Source organism: Solanum dulcamara, chromosome 2 (assembly GCF_947179165.1).
Source record: "Solanum dulcamara chromosome 2, daSolDulc1.2, whole genome shotgun sequence".
NCBI classification, from domain to species: domain Eukaryota; kingdom Viridiplantae; phylum Streptophyta; class Magnoliopsida; order Solanales; family Solanaceae; genus Solanum; species Solanum dulcamara.
In genome coordinates this window covers 8,679,540-8,700,230 of record NC_077238.1, presented here as the reverse complement: position 1 = coordinate 8,700,230, position 20,691 = coordinate 8,679,540, and the positions used below count along the sequence as shown (strand labels likewise).

Genomic DNA, 20,691 nt, shown 5'->3' with positions numbered 1-20,691 from the left:
ACTGGAATGGAATTAAACATATATTCAGATATCTCCGAGGGACCATTGATATGGGATTGTTTTACTCGAACGAATCCCTATCACAATTAATTGGTTACGCAGATGCGGGATATTTGTCTGATCCCCATAAAAGTCAATTGCAGACAAGCTATTTATTTTCTTGTAGTGGTACAACTATATCATGGCGTTCAACAAAGCAAACTATGGTTGCCACTTCTTCAAATCATGCAGAGATAATAGTCATTCATGAAGCAAGTCGGGAATGTGTTTGGTTAAGATCAATAACTCAACACATTCAAGAAACATGTGGTCTTTCTTTAAAAAGAGACGTTCCAACGATATTGTATGAAGATAATGGTGCATGTATAGCTTAATTAAAGGGATGATACATCAAAAGAGACAGAACCAAACATATTTCACCAAAATTCTTCTTTACCCATGATCTTCAAAAGAAAGGTGACATAGATGTTCAACAAATCCGCTCAAGTGATAATTTAGCAGATATGTTTACCAAGGCATTGCCCACTTCAACCTTTGAGAAATTGAGATATAAGATTGGAATGCGTCATCTTTGAGATATTAAATGATGTCTTTATCAGGGGGAATATAATACGCGTTGCACTCTTTTTTCCTTAGTCTAGGTTTTGTCCCACTGGATTTTCCTAACAAGATTTTTAATGAGGCAGCAATCAAGGTGTATTATCAGATGTGTGTACTGTTTTTCCTTTATTAGGTTTTTTTTACTGGGTTTTTCCTAGTAAAGTTTTAACGACACACAAAATCAGAATACCTGTGTATATTATTTCTTGTAAAAAAAAAAATTGCGACACATTACACGTGGACATCCAAGGGGAAGTGTTACGAAACAAGTGGATTGTCCACTTGATTAGCGGGTGTCAATTTGATTTTATTTTATGGATGTGGGGCCCACTAGTAAGTGGGCAACTTACCCACTTGGTAATGTCTTCTTTCTGTGCCTATAAATATAGGCAATGTGTTATGAATGAAAACATAGAGAAATATACATACGTGAGTTTTACTCTGCTCTGTATCTCCTTTATTTCCTCCATTTTATTTAGAGAAATTTAGTTTATTTCACAATAATTATTAATTAATTAGGATAAATTAATTTAAGAAGTGTTAAAGAATAAATAAAAATAAATAAATAAAATTAATGGCGTGGTGCTGATATGGTAGTGATGTGGTGCTTATATGTCGATGATGTGGTAGATGAGAGTGATTTTATGATCTCAGGATGATATTTAATTTATTTTAAAATTGTTAAGAGGGGCATTTAAACACTCATATAGTTAAAGTACTTAAATAAGATATGCTGCCAAGTTTGAAATTTTTTTGATGTATTATCCCTTATTATTATTATTTTATCAACCAGCAGGCCATATGAGCAGTAAATCACAAATTACCCATTCTTTTTTAATCACCCGTTTTTAGCCACTTGGCAATGATTCTTTCAATTTTTAACCAGTTAATCACAGTATAATTTCCTTTTGGAAACATACTTTTATTTTGGAGCTTGGTACAGAGACATTAATTTCTTGGTAGATGTTAATGAAAGGAAAAAAGATAGATATTATACAGATGTATCCTACTGTCATGGTATTGTCCTTTTTTAATTATTTATTGTCTTTCCAAATTTCTCCGACTTAGTTTTCTTTTTTCATAATTTCTTTAATTAGTGATCCCAACTTCTAACAATACTTGCACTGACATTGTAACTCAAATTAACGCGATGTGGATGCTAAATACTACAATGACAGATAACAAAAGCATAATGGTTGAGCATTATTGGGTAAATGTTGCTTCAGCTAGTATAAACCTGGTGTTACTACAAGAGTATTGCAGCATTGAGTCAGTTACATTCTTTTGATTTTGCCTAAATCTCCAAGTGAAGATTTCATAGAATTAGAAATGAAGGCACTAAATTGATGGTAAGCAGACCCGTAAAAGCAAACATGCTTCCACCGAGGCATAAATTAACCAGCAGTATTTAATGGAACCACGTCTTCCCTGTTCTTAAACCTCGCCAATTCAGGAGCCTCATTTCTGGATATCTGTGAAAGCAAATGAAAACAGGGATCAACGCCTCACTCACACACACACTACTCAGAGGCATATCCAGGATTTCAAGAACATGGGGTACCATTATTAAAAGGAGCACTTATTAGTTATATTAATTAAAAATATTAATGTGGACAAAGGGATTCGAACCTCCAAACTACAGGTCGTGCACCACATTATTTGTACATACTTACCAATACACTAAAGTGCTCACTTGTTCATGGGTTCACCTATACAAATTTAAGAACTCAATTAGAAAAATAGCAGTGTTATATATGGGTTAAGGCGGAGAGGATGGGTGCATGTGAACCCACTCCCCTCCATGTGCATACGCCCCTGACACTACTCGTCATTCTATTTCGGAACAGTCTGTGAAGAACAAGGATGATACCTGAATCATGATGTGCCCGAGTGAGATACAGATTGTTGATACCATTTTGATCAATGTTCTACATCTTCAGGAAGGATTGTTTTTCCTCTGTAAACATACTGCATCTCTTCCTTCCATGTCTGTAGTACATCAGGCATCATTTTAGACATTATATTATTGCTATAGTACAGAATATGGAGCTATTAGTTACTCTGATTTTCTATAGGAGCAACTGTTAGAGTTCCAAGAACACAATCATCTTGGAAGTTATCATCTTAGCAGGAGAAAACACAAAAGGGATCAAAAGCAAAACTTACCTCATGTCTGAAGGAAATCCTTGTATTGGGTACATTTGTTTTGTGAATATCGTTTCCTTGAGGGCTTCTCTTATAGTATTTATTGCCTAGCCAATGCATCTGCAACATTTACCATAGGAAGTAATTAGCATTGGGGTTACAAAGTGCTCTCTAGAATACTCCTTGACCATGAATAACCTAAACCTCTTTTCATCATATGTTAGGATGCAGTAAGTTGCATCTCAAGCGCTTCCATTAACCTCTTAAGTCTATGTTACTTTAATTTCAATCATCCTCAACTTCTGGTTCTGGGCTAGGTAAATAATAAACATATTTCTCAGAGATGTGAGATTTGACACAAGTGGAAACAAAATGAAGTTATCAATACCACTGTAGAAGTTCACAAACAAAAAAGTCCCAAGTACCAGAATTATGAGAAACCATGGCTACAAAGTTATAATTACCAGTAAATTTGTGATTTTCCAGCTAAAGAAACATTACCTAGGCCACACACAAGATTTCTAAGAGAGTTGCATATAAATCAGGCCTAAATGCTGTAATCGCTCACCTTGTCTGCATGATTGAATCCTGACTGATAGACTGAATTCCTAGCTATCTCACAAAGGTCACAAGAACTCAGCTTCCATACCTGAAATATATAAGTTGGTTAAGGACATGTTGATATTTTACTGAAGTTAAAATAAATGGACTGACCTTAGCTGCAACACTGTATTCTTCCACGAGGGGCTCTTTTGTCAAGTGGATTTGCAAGGGATCATCGGTAGAGAGTGAGACGTTCATGCCACGGTGGAAGAACATAAGGAATGGGTTCCGATTGTAGTCAAGGAAAAGTGAATTATTGCTCAGGGGAGACATTGCCAGTCCAACCTGAATAGTTTTACAGAGACAGCGACAATAAAGTGAATAGACAGGGAAAAAGAAGAAGAAAAAAAAGGGGGGGGGGGGGGGGGGGCGGCATTATATATAAATAGAAGGACGACTTCAAAAGGCACATTCTGTAGTAAAATATGATTGCATCTCTGCATAGCTCAACATTACAAATATAACATGATAATAAATCAAATCATCAGATGGACCAAATTTATGGGAAGTTAATTGTACATATAAAACACGCTGCGTACTGAATAAATAAAATGTAGTTGAATTGCACACCTACTGCCATCTTTAGTGTATATCAATAAAAAAATTATTAGATTTGTTCAAAAAAGTAGAGAAATAAGATGAAGATAGGTTCCAGTCCAAAGCTAGATGCAGAACTTCTGAGGAATGTGTAACAAGGTGAACATGCAATACAACAAGAACAGTTAGGAGCCATTCTAGAGAAACATTTTCTATTTCAATGTCTATGGATAAACTTGCTTACTCTTATATAATTTGACACATTGATTGACAGCTTGTATACATTACTAGTAGTTAATTGCCCATACGTTTTTCTTATCCTTTTTCCTCGTGAGGTTTCTCAATCCAGTGTGTGAATTCCTCTTTTACACCCTCTAAATTTTATAATTTAATCATATTAGAGCTTCAACAAGCATCCAATAGGTCATTACAGCCCTTCCACTGTATGCAGTTGTAATACAATCTTCCTTAGACCACCCTAAATGATTTAGAAATGTCATATAATTGCAGGAATTCAAAAATAGATCTAAACAAAGCTCACTGCATATATCAGTTAATGAGGTAAAGGTAATAAGGAGAAGTACCTGAGCAAGATAGTAAAGATAATGCAGTACAGGGGTCTTCCGCAAGTTGATTCCATGAGAAATGTTATGACATAAAAGAAATCCGGCAGCTAAATGATCAACATCACCCGCCTGCATGAACTTGAGAACATAAATTTGGGGCACTTGTATGTAGCTAATTAAAAGAACAGCTGAAGCGAACACCAACCTCCCCACAGTGTGGTCTTAATCTGATTGTTGGCAACCCTTTTGATTCGCGAAGCTAAGGACATAAGATATAATAAGTACATAAGATATAATCTTGCTCTGGAAAGAAAGACAACAGTCCACACAATCTTTTAGAAAAGATGTCCTCTACATTACACGGAAAAAAAAAGGGCGACGGTAGACAGGAAGAAGCTCAATGTATGCTAGCAAAAATAAATTCTATAAAGGTTGATAAACATCACATGAGAAAGTTGTAAGCATTTCCTTCAAAAGTGGAGTCATTTATTTTTGAGCTTCTAGATAAGATTGTTAAGGGAATTGTTGCACACAAACGGATTCCGTGGGTGTGGGCAGTAAAATTCTTGTAGAACTCATGTGGGGGACACTTCAATGCATGTAATATTGAAGCATAGAAAGCCTCAAGGCTCTCGGCCACTGGTATTTTCATTAGGTAGCCCATTATGAGCTTGACATAAACTCCTAGTCTTTGTTAAGTTACTGAACAACCAACTTTAATTTCAAAGAACGTGATTGAAATTCTTTACCATGACACTGTCCAGAAAATAAAATTATATAAACACTTCTTGCACTATCAATTTAATGACAACATTATTCTTTTTTTTTTTTTTGATAACCAAGAAATCCCTGAGGGTGACTGGCCACGGTTAAAAACCCGGTGGATAATTGATCGCCTCTCTACTACCCTTCTCCACTTAAATATCAAGCTTTGGTCAGCGGCAGGATTCTAACCCGTGACATCTTGAACATTTATTTTTTTTTAATTGGGAAGGAACGAATAACATAGAATAGTTTGCTCATGGACAAATTTGAAACAGAGAAAAAGAAGAATGAGAAAAGAGATGAAAAGAAAAAGAGGATAATAAAAAAGGACAAAGTATGCAGGTAACATAGAGTGACCATCTGGGTATAGAAATGTTCTGTACATGCATTCACTAAATGTAACCAAGTTGGATTCGAATTTCTCACTTATTTCTTGAGTTTTCAACAAGAAGAGGTTTTGGTATTGACAAAATTTATTCAATAGATTGAATCTGCATATGCTCTATCGTCATCACTAGGACAGTCACTTTCTTCAGTTCCGACTTTTGATTATATGGTACTTCAATTAAACCACGCACTGCTATAGATAAATTTTTTTGGAACAAAATTAGGCAGCAAAAGAGGACAAAATTTGATGAGGTCATTGCAGATGTAAGTACTGCTAATATTTGGGATCGTGAAGCACCACTGACCTTGTTGAGTGTATACAAGTTTGCATAACAGTAATAAGCATAATAAGAAAATGCTGGATTGAACTGATTTGTCCATTCATCGGGCTTCGGCATGTGCTTGGTAGGACGTCTCTCTGGTTTACTTTCATCATCTACCATGTCAAAACCTACTACCTATCACCAAAATAATAGAACTTTAGGTTACTTCAATTGGCTAAAAATTTCTAATGCTATGCATGCACAGAATGTATTGAATAAATTGGTTCATGTATGATGGCATTCTAGCAGTGAATAACAAGAAACATAGAAAAGGATGGCCTTCATTAGACAGAATAATCTACACAAAAGAAGATATAGACATTTAAAATTCAAGTAGATTCAACTTGCTTCCTAAAATTAGAAAACTACTGAAACTCAAAGAAATGGTACCTATAATAATAATTATTGTCGAAAAGAGGACTGATTAATAATTTAAGATGACTAGGGATAATGCTTTCAGAATAGCCAGGCCTCAAAGTTTCAGGGGCCCCACTCAGAGTTGGCAAATACTGGCACTTAATAGCTACTACCTCCGTCCCATATTAGATGGGCATCTTACTAAAAATGTTTGTCCCATATTACTTGATCACTTACTAAATCAAGATACAATTAATTATTTTTTTTCTATTTTACCCCTACAATTAATATGGCCTTTTGAATGTAAACAATTTCCAATACTAGCTATTTCTATACTCTATGTATATTGCATTGATATAAACAAAGAGCAAAATGGTAAAGTCTTCCAATGTATTAATGATTTCTTAATCACCGTGTAAAGTTAGAAGTGCCCATCTAATATGGGACGGAGGTAGTAGCCAGCATTTAGCCTCACATCTGATAGGTTCATAAGTAAACTAAAAACCCAAATAACAACATGATATTGGTCTATCTCCGATAAAACTTGACGAATTTGTCCATCAGTAGAACTTTCGGTTATCTGAGAATATCAATCTATTTATCATAACACATAGCGAATACCCTGTGTCTATAGAGGCATAGAGGCAAATATTGATAGGCATTGTACAACCATAAGCACATAGCAGGCTGCACCTCGCTGACATTGGATAATTGCCCTCAGAAAAGTGAAAGTAGACTCCAAAGGGATCTAAGCTTATTCCAAACGAATTGCAACTTTAGTTACAGCGGAATGATGAATGAAAAACAGTATCAGGAGAAGAAATCCAATAAGATGCATCAATGGGGATGATGTTATCTTCTTTCATATCCCTTGAAGGAAGACTCAGCAACAAGAACTGCCAGGACGTAATGAAATGTATGACAAACACTATCGCTGAGGGAACTGTGCGACCTGAGATATCAGCCAATTATCAACATCTAATATTACTTGTCATACATTCTGTGCTCCAAAGAATTTCTAAACTCAAAGGATGAACCTTTTGCCTAAAGCAGCTAAGGAGGAAAAGGATCAATATAATATCTAGCTCTTCTACTCACACCTTGCGTATGATTTGTATCAGAATTAGGGGAGAACTTCTTGGTTACAAAGTGTCAATCTAAGTGAGGTTGGATGGATGTTTTAAAGTATCTCATTTAATTATATTGTCAATGAAAGAGGTAAAAGAAATTACAAAATAATGGCATTGAAGTGAGCTTTGACGCAAAAACGTTCCGTCCAATTGAAAACAGTGTAGGGAAATGGTAATAGATCCTTTATTTCACACATTTAGTTTGGACACTATATAAAACCTTTGCCCAATTGCGAGGCATGAGAGACTATCCAAACATTAAAATCAAAATACACAAAAAGATTTATTCAATGTTTCTGTTAGCATTAGTTGGCAGTGGGAGTGTTCACAGTTCTATTTTTATTTTTAAAAAGAAAACCAATTAAGTCGTTTAGTCAATCGTTAAACCAAATCAATTAAATCAACTTTTTAGCGCTTCGGTTTTTTAAAATACATTGCAGCCTCATCAAATTTCTCAGTCATACAGAGCCCACGAATCATGGCATTGTAAGTAAACACATTGGGCAACTGCCCATTGACGATCATGTCAGTAAATAGTTCCTGAGCTTTATCAAGTTCCCCAGCCACAACATATCACTAAATCACAAGAACTAATAGTAAACCGGAATACATCCAGAATGCTCAAAACAAAATATGGTCTTAAAGTACGTCACAGACTCCAGACAGCAATTACAAGCTTATTTTACTTAAGGGTGGATGTCCTAGAAGACAACACAGGCAATTAGATGTAGAAGTTTCTGAAAAGTTTGTTAGACAGGAACAACATGTAATCTTTGTTAGACAGGAACAACATGTAATCTAAGTTTGAATTACTTGATCGACCAACAATGCATCCTATTTATAGGACTGTTAAACATTGTCGACCTCCGTAAAAGAAAGTGTCAAGTGAAAGTCGGGAGTAGTTTTTAGACCATCTCTAAAGGACTCAATAGTAATTATACTAATTGATGCATCATGGATGATGACATGGCTATCTTAAACTAAGCATTTTACCAATGCATTTTCACTGTTAAACAAGCAATTGCCATACATTTGGGCACATGAGATGCATGTAGTTATCCCAAGACATAGAAATCACAGAGAACCACATAATTCATATAGGACAACCAAAAATACATATATGTACTTCCATAGCTGCACTCGTTAAAAATTCTCTTTCCCAAGATTCATATTGTAAGGTTGCATTAAACCCTTATGGGTTTCTTGCAGGTTCATATCAGATGTTATCTTGGACAAACTTCATGGAAAACAATTTGTAGCAGATAAGAACCAAAAAATTATAGATAAAAGTAAAAAATGAGGGGCAAAGGAAATGCTGTTTATTGGCCACACAAAATTTGAATTGACAGAATATAAAAGAGAAATCAGAAAATCTCAAAATATAGCTTTGGTGTTTAGGGTAAACAACATAACTATAAAAGATCAGAAAGGAAACGTAACCTGCATTAAGAACAGATGCAAATGAGGATGAGACTTTGGATCAACTGTGACCTCAAATAGTGGAATGAACACATTATCTAGAATATTCTGGAAGGACGTGACAGTTCCCATACTCCTGTACACATTGTATAACCGAGGGAGCTGCAAAGTGTAAAAGTGAGAAATGCATCATATATCCATAAGTAAATATACTGACATAATCACTGAAAGGATCTAAATTAACTAGGAGAACTGACTTTGTGATTAACTATTACATTCAAGTAAAACTTAGAAATTGCTGCACTAAGACGTAAACTTGAAGTACAGGGGCCATGTCCGGTGCATAAAAACACAGAGTGGAGTATTTTGGACAGGCTACTTCAAGGATTGGATTTGAAAACATTAGTAGTTGACAAGTACATAGGAGTCAGCTGGACAAATGCGTGGAATCAACATACTCTTCACCCGCAGTCTCCAAATATAAGAGAGTTTCAAAAGGAATTGAAATAAACACGAGGGAACAGTTCCAGATGAAATTATCTATCAACACCATCTTCCTTGGTTATGGAATAAGTTCACGTGCAACTTGATACTCGGAGAGGATCGAAAATTCTACCTGTCACTTCTCCATAGACAACTGATCACATATTCTCAGTCACAACTGCAAATAAATTTACAGACCATATAAACCCTGTAGCCAAAGGCGGATCTAGGATTTAAATTTTATGGGTTCAAATTTGTAATTTTACCACCTTTGTCATATTTATTGGGTTCAGAATCTATTATTTGTACATATTTAACAATTTTTTCAACATATATATACATAGAAATCAAAAGACCCAAGGAAAGATAACAGAGCAGCAGCCCCATCATTTCTCCTCCAAACATCTGCTTACTTTCCTCCTTATCTCTTCCTCTTTCCCTCACCCACATTCCCGTGTGAGGGAAGGGAAAGTTTGTCTCATTCAGCATTTCACGTCTATTTTGGTGCTCACTTTATCAAGCAAATTCCTAAATATTCCAACATCATATCTGAACCATTCAAACCGACACCAAATACTAAGCAAACCATGCTCTCAATTAGACTGTCACCATTACCATGCTACCAGCATCAACCATTGGGTCCTCCACTTAAGCACTTCAAAAATAGCTTATACTTTAAGAAAATATCAATTCCTTAAAACTTCTAGAACATGCCCCACCCACCTAACACATTTCTATATTTGAAACTGAGAATAGAAATGTGTAACAAATAGGAGTGTCTTCAAAGCAAGGGATGGGTCTGGCAGTGATATGGAGAACAATGTGTCGGCAAGGCAAAATAGGAAAGAAAAAGTGATGGGAGGTCCTATACATGTTTATGCAAGTATTTGTAGCTAAGGGTTGTCTAATTTTTTAGAAATGTGTAAACCTCATGTAATTTTTATATTTGTGTCAGTGTAGTCAAAGGCACGCTTTAAGCGCGCTTAAGCCCCGAAGCGAGGCTCAAAACGTGTTGAGCGCTTCGCCTCGTTTTATGTGCACTTCAGTGTCATCATCAAGGTTCTAAGGCAAACTTTTTCTAGCCAATGAGCCTCTTCTGAAGAAGTGACACTAAACAATTGATATTTCACTTTATCATAGTCGTTTTTTCAACTTCTTTGGTCATATATTTGTCATTCATGTTTATAATTATTAGTCTTGGACTAAACATATATATTGGTAATATTTTTGTCCCTTTGCGCCTTTTTTCATTAAAGCCCACACTTGATTTGCGCTTTGCGCTTAAAGCCCCAACAGACCTTAGAGCTTTTTTGTGCTTTTGGCCTTTGATAACACTGATTTGTGTAGGTGATAAAGGTGGTAAGGGCAGTAGCCCAAAAGAAAAGCAAACCAAGTTAACAGAGTAGCAATAGGGTGCTATCACGCTTACAATATATTCTCCAGCCATCAATCTCTTTTTCATGTGGTAGCAGTAGGCCAGAAACGGAAGAGAATCACCAAATACTCCTGTGATAACGATAAACATGCACCACAATAACAGAGAACACAAGCCTATTCCGACCACAATACTCAGCCAGCTACACTTGGTAATGGAAGTGGAGAAGAATGGCCAATAGTGGAAAGTGATGTATCCTAAAAGAAGAAGCTTCTGAAATTAAATTGTCATGGTAATGAGGGGCAAGTCAAGAAAGTTTGAATTTACGGTTAAAGACATCATATTCGATAAAGTAGATAGTGACCTAACTTCAAAGGTGTCGAACTCATAATTTATGGTCAATAATATTGTTCTAACAACAACAACAACAACGAGCAGTAATATTTATCTGTGTGTTTTCGTAATAATAATAATAATAATAATAATATATAGATAGCAAAGAAAAGAAAGTATAATAAAGGAAGAGGAAGGGAGAGAGAGAAATCATATGACAGAACAAGAAAGTAGAGTAGTAATATTTATCTGTGTGTTCTCGTATTGCAGATGCGATGCCTTTTTATAGGCAAAAGTTGTTGAAAAAACGATCGATCTACAGTAACAAAACGCGTGAGCTGCAGTGAAAATACTATTTATCTACAGTAACAATGGGTCCTATGAACATCCACTTGTTTACAACAGAACTAATATTTTCACTATAAAATAAGTATTCAATATTCACCCATTACTTCAATATTTTCTTCCACTACTGCTAGTAGAATAAAAAGTCAACATCTTAAGCTCCACATCCAATCAAATACTAGAATATAAAATGAAAAGAAGGGCTTACGTAATTTACATGAATATTACATGATCAGCATAATACCCACCTGAATCAACCATACTGCATTTTGGCTATAAAGTTCATTGTTCACAAACCAGCTAGCGAGTGTATCCCATTCACTTTGCTTCCTTCCATAGATGGAGATTCTGTATTCAGCCAACTGAAAAGAAAGGATTATGTCATACATTATTACGGCAAATTATCCCCATACTGAACTATGAAAGAAGTAATCCGCAAATAAGGTGTATATTAACAATCAGACCCTAGAATAAAAAACCTGGAGACAAATGCTAATGTGATAACTACATGTTATATCTTAAAGTATTATTAAGTACCCATAGGTCCTATTAATAGCAATTTTCACTCTTGAGGTCTATAAACTGCCTAAGCCAATCAAACGGCATTCTCACAAGTTGCAAGAACTACAGTCACATGCAGCAAGCAATTATAAGATATAAACAAGTATCTAAGCGTGTTCCTAGTGGTCAATGAAACTGGGATGGACCATGAGAGGCCGCAACTCATACCCCAGTAGATGAGGAAAAAAAAGTAGTACTTACGTGGTTTTTCTATTCATATTTCTAAACCTTGGTGGATAGAGTTATTTGGTACTTGTGCGAGGTAGAAGGTACCCTGAACACCCCATTATCAAAAGATCTTAAATACAAACAAAACCTAAAGATTTTTATAATCACAAAAAGCAAACAATAATTTCCAATCAGCATGAAGCTCCAGGAAAATTCCCGGATAAACAAGAACTTGCACATCAACAGATTGACAATTATGAATCTGGTGCTTCTGAGTACAGCAACAAAATTAGACTTTGATAACAGAACCAATTTCTCATGAACCGCTTGTTATGGCAAAGAGATAAAGATTGGAGCAAATAGTTAGTCAGCAGAAGTCATATATTTGCAAACAACAGTTGAATCATAGGCATTCCAGAAAAGAAGCCATTTGTGTCAAATTCTCCCTGTCCCTAGTTAATTATCCTAATTTAACTTTGACAGCCAACTTGTTTTCAAGTTTGGTCATCCAATCCGTTCAACAAGTTGTTGTTAGATGTGGGAATCACACTTCAAAGAGGCATAATTGCGACAGTTTGGGCTCTTGCAAATGGCATGCTCTTAGTCAAGTTCAAATCAAGATAATCAGAGCAATGATATTGACAATTGGCAGTATCCTTTCAAAATCAATGACAGTAAGCTCTTCCATATACAAGGTCAAGCAAAGAAAAGACTTTTAGTAGTCTCACAGCATTCAATGTATCATTATTCTATTTATCAAGAAGTAAGTAGAGTTATCATTGTTCAGTAATTTCAGGAAAACTGGGGCAACAACTGAATGAGTAAAATGGTATTATGTTCAGTTTGGCTTTGAACTAAAGGTTTTGGCTATTTGTTTCAGTTCCTAATTGATATAATATGTACCGAACTGACTGAAGGTAAAGTCAAAAATTGCTTTTAAGAAAATACACATATTTTTCATATATGAATAGACATATTTCATGTTAGGAAAAATGAGTTGCACATGCTCAAGTCGTCACATTACTGATTAAGGTATGTTGTTGCACCTGGTATTTGCTTGCTTCAAGATCTTGCAAGACTTCCTTAGTGACTTCAGCCAAGAAGCGTCCTGAATAAGACAATATTTTGAAAACGCAGAAATATATTTTATAGTAACCAAAACCACATCTAAGAAGCATATGCAACAGCAACAGATTTATAAGTGACAAACTGTCAGCAACGGTATACAGCACTAACATGGAGCAAACCAAGTACACTTGACATTGGTCAGGATATCCCCACAGATATATAAGAAGGTGAGACTCCACAAGGACATACAAACATGACAAGGTGCCATATACATCATTATCCGCTCAACCCAAGTACCCCCACTTCAAGCAAAGCTAGCAAGAAATGAATTGGTTCTCCTAGTGAGTTTATTATCCCTACTGTTCTGAACCTATTATGTTGGTCCTTACACACTATCCATCAATTTTATATATCATATGTGTTTGTGACATCGGGAGTAGAAAATATGTTCACATACAAAAGGGAAGCAGATACAACATATGCATATTTTCATGCAATTAAGTATATTTTCATATTTAGCTGCTTCTGTTTTCTGTTTTCTGTTTTTTTTTTCCTTTTTGGTGAATATCCGAAAGAATTATTAGAAGGTGACATCAAGCAACTGTCCACAAAAAAGAAAGTGCAGTGTTAACAGTATGGTAACAGTTGCCTTGATGGAGGTTCCAAATAAAATTCCTCACTGCAGAGATTTTTAATTGAACCAAAACTAAAGTTAACCACTGCAGGATATGTTCAATGGAAACCAAATAAAATTCATAACATACGCTTTATGACAGTTGTGTTACAGGAGTTTTAAGATAAAATTGAAGAAAATAAGTTAGAAATTTTGCTATGATGTCAAATGAAAAATCTGTAGGATAGGTAATTCACTATTAAAAGTTGTGTTTTCAAGGAACACACCTTGGATAAGGTTGTCTTGCTTTAGAAATATTTCTCTGAGTCTGCTTTGTCCGCAAGGATTATATTTGAGATTGAATTTGTCAAACCGGTGAAATGTACTCTTATCAGCATGTACGTCCAATAGATCAACATTCATGTCATACCTGCAAATAAAGTGCTTAGAAGAGAGAGAATAAATAGCAGACCTCACACCCTGGGCGCAGATAGCAGAATATTAGAACTTATGCAGAAGAACGAAAGAGAGAAGGGGAAAGGTTGATGCAAACCCTGTCAAGTCCAAACTCTCAAAGACTTCCTTCAGTGTAAGATACTGCCCATCCCGAAATATCACTACCTGTTTTGCGAAGACTCCTGTGATTAAGACCAAAAGAATAGGCATGCCTATATACACACAGAAATCTGCAAGTGAAAGCATATTCCCTGGAAGCAATAATTTTCCTACCTCGTCAGGTTCTTTTCTCAGTTTTGACTTGATGAACCGCAGAAGATGCTTCTGATTCATGCAAGCAGAATGATGCACATGGGTATCAACCTTTCTGATATTGTAGAAATCCCGATGAGGTGCACTTTTTTGAGCCAGAAATTCACGGTCAGCATTTACTAGCAAATGGAGGCGAAATTTCTGTACAATATCAAGTAAATGCTATGAAAAAATTAGAGAATTAACAAGTGGTACAATATCAAGAAAATTGGACAAAGGGGGGAAATTAAAGAGAATTGCCAAACCCGTCACCTCTTCGAGAAATCGCAAACGATGATGACAGTAAGAACGAACATTTCCTACAGCCATTACTTTGAGGACATGGTGCATATCAGTGAAAAATGTTGTTGCGCTAGCAACAGGGAACAGCTCTTCCGTATCTACAATATGCAAGGTAGGACATGAAGATCCCATGAGGACAGCAGACGAAAGTTAATGATGAAACAATGTCAGACTACTACATCCAATCAAATGTGCTTCACTTTTGAAACCAAACTTACCGTTTTCACTAGCATAAACACGTACAACTCCGTCTTCCATCTTAAAATGGTGCTGTGTGCAATCCAAGAAGCATAATTATTAGAAATTGAGCTTGAGACAACATCCATACTTTGAGATACTGAGAATACGGCAATCTAAAAATCAAACTCTTTATGGTCATAAATGAGTTGAGGATCACAACTCACAGAAGTTGCTTCAAATTGGCCAAAGCTAAATGGATCATGTTTCCTATCTGACCCTTTTGATTCATTTTTAGTCTCTTTCATCCATGGAGCAATTTCTTCCCTGTAAACATACTTCTCTCGTAAATCTAAACATTCACGGATAAACTTCAGTACTTCTTCCTCCTCAACATTTAAAGGATCTGCAGGAAAAATGACAGTGATTGAAAGAATTATATTAAGTATGAATAAGATCACGATAACACAGACTCTCTTAACTTTGAGAGATCTCACTAATTGTTGTGGACACGTCCCTCATTAATTTACCACATAATATTGCATGAGAATACATCGTAACTACCCCACCATTCCCTCTGTTTATGTTTCTGTGTTCCAACCATGTAACAAAATGTGTTTGTATGTTGCCTAAATGTTCATGACTTGTTGGTATGAGTCCCGAGGGAGTTCGGGCTTGTTCGGAACAGCTTAGGATTAGACCTGGTGCAACCGCGATCACAGAGAACAAGGCTGCAAACACGGAAAAGAGGAGTCTGAGGAATCACGGATGTAGGATTGACAACTTCGTGTTCGCAATGTAAGACCTTGGCTTAGAGAGCCTCATCCACAATCGTAAAGCAGGAACTGTGATGGCGACAAGAGCCCTGCTCATCTGGATTCAGAATAGCAGCAGGGGTTCCGCGATCACAGAAACCCTGGTATGTTATTAAGAATGACGGGACAGACAACTTTTCTTCACAAATTGGAGTCCTGAGCTACGAGTTTGAGTTATTCTAAAAGAGGGAATCACTAATTAGCCAAAGGTAGCAATTCTAATTCATTTTTAGAGTTCATTACATGATTATGTGTGGATTTTTACATCCAAATCAAGAGGATTAATGGGTGGTGGTATTGAGCTCTAAGGGGTCATTCGTAATGCAGGAATTAGTTATGCAAGGTCAGTTATTCCATCTTCTACCTTGCATAAATCATATATAAATTTCCTCATACATGTATAAATTATGTGTATAAGTTATGCGGAAAAGAAAAACATGAACCAAATATTCTAACACCAATGTTATGTTTTATGTGGGGAAAAAACCAGACACACATTGTATAACTTATGCTAGATTCTATGTGGGGATCAATTATCTTTTGTGATGAAGTAATAAATTTCATTAGAAAAGGGTAAAAGTTTGCCTGTGTACAATAAGTATACCAAAAATAGAAAACCTTACATGAAGACATGGTTTTCTTCTACAAATAACACCCGCTCATACATACATGTAGGAATCCTATGGGTATACCAAAAAGAAATATGGAAAAATAGGTTATTCCTCAAGTGTACAAAGTCTTTCTCTACTCCCACAAAAGCTCTTTTATTCCTCTCTCTCCATATGATCCACATAAGTGCTAGAGGAGCAACATCTCATTCCCTACATCTCTTCCTTCTTCTAAATGCCCAATTTCCTTGACAATGTATAAAGTTATGTTAGTTTTATTACATGAACAACTCCTCTCTAACCAGAAACTAACCGACTCCTAAATTCCTAAACTCGAAAATTAAGGCTTTGAACCACTTACTCCGAATTGAAATATAATCATATATTTGGACTCAATGGATTACTCGCAATCCATAAACATATTGGGTCTAGGTATTTGACAGAGTTAAGTTAAGATTTGACTTCTAAAGGGGTTTTGTCCTTAAAGTATAAGCATATGAGTGATTATTTGAATTATATGTTATGACTATGGGGGGTCACATGCCACAGTTCAGTTATTCATTCACATTGTATATGCCTATATGACCATTGAGCATCTCTAATACATGGTTCCAATTTCTAACATAGTCATTGGGCATGTTTATTACTTGGCTTGAGATCAGTATTTTAGTATGATAGATAAATGGCTCCATTGTGTGCGGGCAGGATCCTCCCTCATGCGTCACTAACCATGGAGGATCCTTTGGGAGTGGCACGCCTTTGATGCATTTTTTATATGTACCCCTGCAGTGCTCATTTCAGTTCATGATGTTAATTGTTATATTAGCGTTTGATGTTACCTGACATGACTAGAATGATTTGTGACTTTCAATGTATAATGTTATTATACTATATGATGCAAATTAGCTATGCATTGTATAATTCACTATTTTGTAAAGTCTTGCCACGGCCCTTTTGGTGGTGGGACATAGGTCTCACCGCTCATCCCTTCTTTTGTTTCAAAGACATAATCAAGTACCAGTGGGCTACGTGGTTGACATAATCAAGACTTGATAGTTGTTCCAGTGGTGAACCAACCATTATCGTTCTATGATACCTAGGATATCTTCAGGTTGTCCTTTCTATTTCAGGTTGTCGGGTTATGACCCACTTGTACTTTTAGATACTCCTAAGCCAGTTGATGGGCTTTGACCTTAGTTGTTTAGATATGTATTTGAGACCAGATTATGGTGTTGGCCATTACACTACTGTTGTTGGATAATATAATAGCGTTGGCTTCTATGTTTATGAATGCGTGTATGATGTTAAAGGACTGTTCGCTCGACAAGGAGTTGCAGCGTGTAGGTGTGGTCATGGATTATTGGGTTGCGACAATGATGTTGTGCATTGAATAATCACGCTTGTTACATTATCAAGGAAAATAATTTATTATGAGAAATTCAAAAGCAACACTTGCTAGAGGACATAGTCAACCAAAACCCATAGAGAACAAGAAGATGAGAATACCGTGTGTTGTAGCTGGCAAAATGTTGTTGAAGAAACTGGGATCATTTTCCACAACATGCATAGATGGTTTGTCTACCTCTCTAACATCATGATCTATGTTAGATCTTGCCTCAGGTGCGGCTGTTTTATGCTGAAGATGAATATGACTTTCAGTCAAGGCAGAGATGGAAAATTCTTCTTCAGTTGGACCGATATCCTACAAAGTAATGGGAGCAAAAGAAGTAACTTAATGAGCAATTTCAGTTTATATATATCTAATTGTACTATTCTCAAAACCATAGTGGCTGGTGGAGGATATCAATCAGATGCAGCTGAACTATCTTAAGTCAATAAGCTGAATAAAACAATCACCAATGTTGGTGAAACTAATGACATACATTTTAACATTTGATCAATCGAGATGAGTGAATCAAAATATCCACGGCAGGAAGATATAATAAGTAAAATGTTCAGAAGCTTTGAGAAATTTGAGAGAATGCTAGGTTGATTGTAAGCAGATAGGAATTTGGTCAGGATGACATATATCATATGCAGTCTTTTCTTTCTCTTCCTCTAGTATTCTTTTAGCAAATATATAAAACAATTCTCATCCAGTGAAGTGTACTCCTATAAATCCAGTAAAGTGTAACTTCACATTCATATACCTAGAACTTCAGGCTTTATTAATCAACATTAAATGTCAGTAATTAAATATGTAAACGTCAAAAAAGCATTGGGCGTAAGGACGAGAATGTTAGATGAGATTATATTTAGATATGCATATATGTACATAAAAATGGTAAAGTCTGGTCAGAATTTACATTTGAGCATCCAGTTCAAAATTTTACATTTTCGTAGGAGAAAACGACATCCTCTGCAGCAACAGCAAACTCGCCTTTGTCCTCATTAGAGTTGCCAGCACTTTCAAATGCAGAATCACCTGAAAGTTTCGGAGTCATTGGCTTCCCAACAGACTCCACTCGCATCGTCGGATTCAAGCTACTCACAACTCTTTCTTCTCCTGAAATATGACAAATTGGAATATAGAATGAATATCTCACAAATCTATCTTCACCTGAAATATGACCTGTCTCAATCCATCTCATTCCAAGCATATCCTCAAAAAATTATGTACTGTGATGATTGTAAAAAGTTCCATCAAAAAATAACTAGTCTTATGCTGACTATCAACCTTATCCTGGCTTAGGAAATGCAATTCAAGGCAAACTCACACAAGCTCAAGTATATAAGAGTAAAAAGTAAATAAATTCAAAAACTCGAAAAAGCACGTACCACTCTTGCTTTTGTTTGGAGGAGACGATGAACTTGAAGGAATCGAATTGAGCTTCTCCACGGAATTCGACAATAGTTTCTTAACAGTCCGATCAAAACTCGAATCCTCATTCATCCACTCATTTGAAACACGAACATTAGGCATTGACGACGAAACTCTGTAACTTCCCAACACATTATTATCATTATCATCATAATCATCATCAATATTATCAATCGAAGTCGATAAGTTACAGCTGTAAACATTCCTAGTGTTAACGTTCTCAATCTCATCTTCATTGAAATCAAAATCTTCGGGTTCGGAATCGGAAGTAGGGAAACTGTGTCGACGTTTCCGACGGAGCTTGATGAGGCGTTCGAGAACTTCGTCGACGCTTCGTTTGTGAAGGTAGAAGGCGGAGATAGCCATTACGGAAGCTCCAAAGAGTGCTGCTACGGCGAGTTGCATTTGAGAAGTTGATGGAGATAACCATGGCTCCATTTTTGTTGTTCAGCAAGGAAATGAGAATTTGTGGGAGTGATAAGCGTTTTGGGGTTTTATAGGGTTTCAGTTCATGAGGTTTAAGTCAAGTTAACCCTGGCTTTATTGTAAGTCCTAATTTTGTGTAAACCCCCGATTGGCCGCAAACAAAATGTTCTTTCTAGAAAAAATTTGAAAAAAGGTCCTTTTCTCGTATCATTCGAATTTTGAGATTTAAATAAAAAAAATTATAATAATTTTTTTTATTTTTTAAATATTTTAAATGGTTATTTATTATAATTTATAGAACTTTTTTACATGAATTTCAAATATATAAATTTTATTTTTAAAAATTTTATGTCATGAATTGGCAATTAAAAATTAAATTATTTGACTCTTGAAATTTAAATATGTCATATCAATTAAAAAAGAAGAAGTAATTTTTTATTTATTTTTGGGTGTTTAATACGTTATATATAAAAATATTATTCTAAAAAAAGTATATACAATCTAGCAAATTGAAGAAAACAGAGTCTAATAGCGATAAACAAAAGACAGAAGAAGAAGAGAAGAAGATGAATTAGCTATGGGAGACATTATGCCATTAGAGAGAAAATTGAATAACTGCAATTGTGAAGATGGATCTAGAATGTTTCCATTCTTCACTATATATACATGAGTTAATTTGTGCCTATTTTGACAGTTGTACACTAGATATTTAACTAATTGACTAACCACTAATTAGTTACAACAAACAAATAATAACCTTCTAACTAACTAGTCAAGTCACAGCTCCTACTTCATCACTCCTCCTCAAGTTGGTAGGTACAAAAATATCTAATACTCCCAGCTTGAAAACAAGATACTCATGTTGTGACCTATATAACCCTTTGTCATTATATATGCTTGTTGTTCATGTGTACTTAAAAATAATGGCTTGATCAGTCCCTTTTAAATCTTTTCTCTAATGCAATGGCAATCTATTTCTATGTGTTTTGTTCTCTCATGATATATTAGATTTGCTG

The 20,691-nt window shown here is 35.6% G+C and overlaps 1 protein-coding gene across 3 annotated transcripts; it reads right to left on the bottom strand.

The window, feature by feature from the left end:
- Positions 1–1,803: 1,803 nt before the first annotated feature.
- LOC129880226 (probable AMP deaminase) lies at positions 1,804–19,783 on the bottom strand. 3 transcript variants are annotated; one of them, XM_055954169.1, is made up of 21 exons: positions 19,207–19,783; positions 18,762–18,934; positions 17,935–18,130; positions 15,233–15,411; positions 15,047–15,098; positions 14,799–14,926; positions 14,508–14,687; positions 14,332–14,399; positions 14,036–14,208; positions 13,144–13,205; positions 11,617–11,730; positions 8,854–8,994; positions 5,909–6,061; positions 4,657–4,710; positions 4,470–4,580; positions 3,460–3,633; positions 3,314–3,394; positions 2,767–2,865; positions 2,471–2,589; positions 2,274–2,309; positions 1,804–2,072 (listed from the first exon to the last, which is right to left on the bottom strand). In XM_055954169.1, exons 1-19 carry the CDS (start codon positions 19,685–19,687, stop codon positions 2,521–2,523), a joined length of 2,688 nt encoding a protein of 895 aa, XP_055810144.1. In that variant the 5' UTR covers positions 19,688–19,783; the 3' UTR covers positions 1,804–2,072; positions 2,274–2,309; positions 2,471–2,520. The 3 variants fall into 3 exon arrangements, with proteins under 3 accessions (XP_055810144.1, XP_055810146.1, XP_055810143.1); XM_055954171.1 differs by having other exon boundaries at positions 14,066–14,208; XM_055954168.1 differs by lacking the exon at positions 2,274–2,309.
- Between the last annotated feature and the right edge of the window lie 908 nt (positions 19,784–20,691).

What these genes read in the sequence shown, in the direction of transcription:
- LOC129880226 (XM_055954169.1), bottom strand. Translation starts at nt 19,687, where the DNA reads ATGGAGCCATGGTTATCTCCATCAACTTCTCAAATGCAACTCGCCGTA. An exon ending in TCCAAACAAAAGCAAGAGTG is followed by an intron (nt 18,935 to 19,206) that starts GTACGTGCTTTT and finishes GTCATATTTCAG; the next exon opens with GAGAAGAAAGAGTTGTGAGT. An exon ending in TGAAAACACAACTTTTAATA is followed by an intron (nt 13,206 to 14,035) that starts GTGAATTACCTA and finishes TGTCTTATTCAG; the next exon opens with GACGCTTCTTGGCTGAAGTC.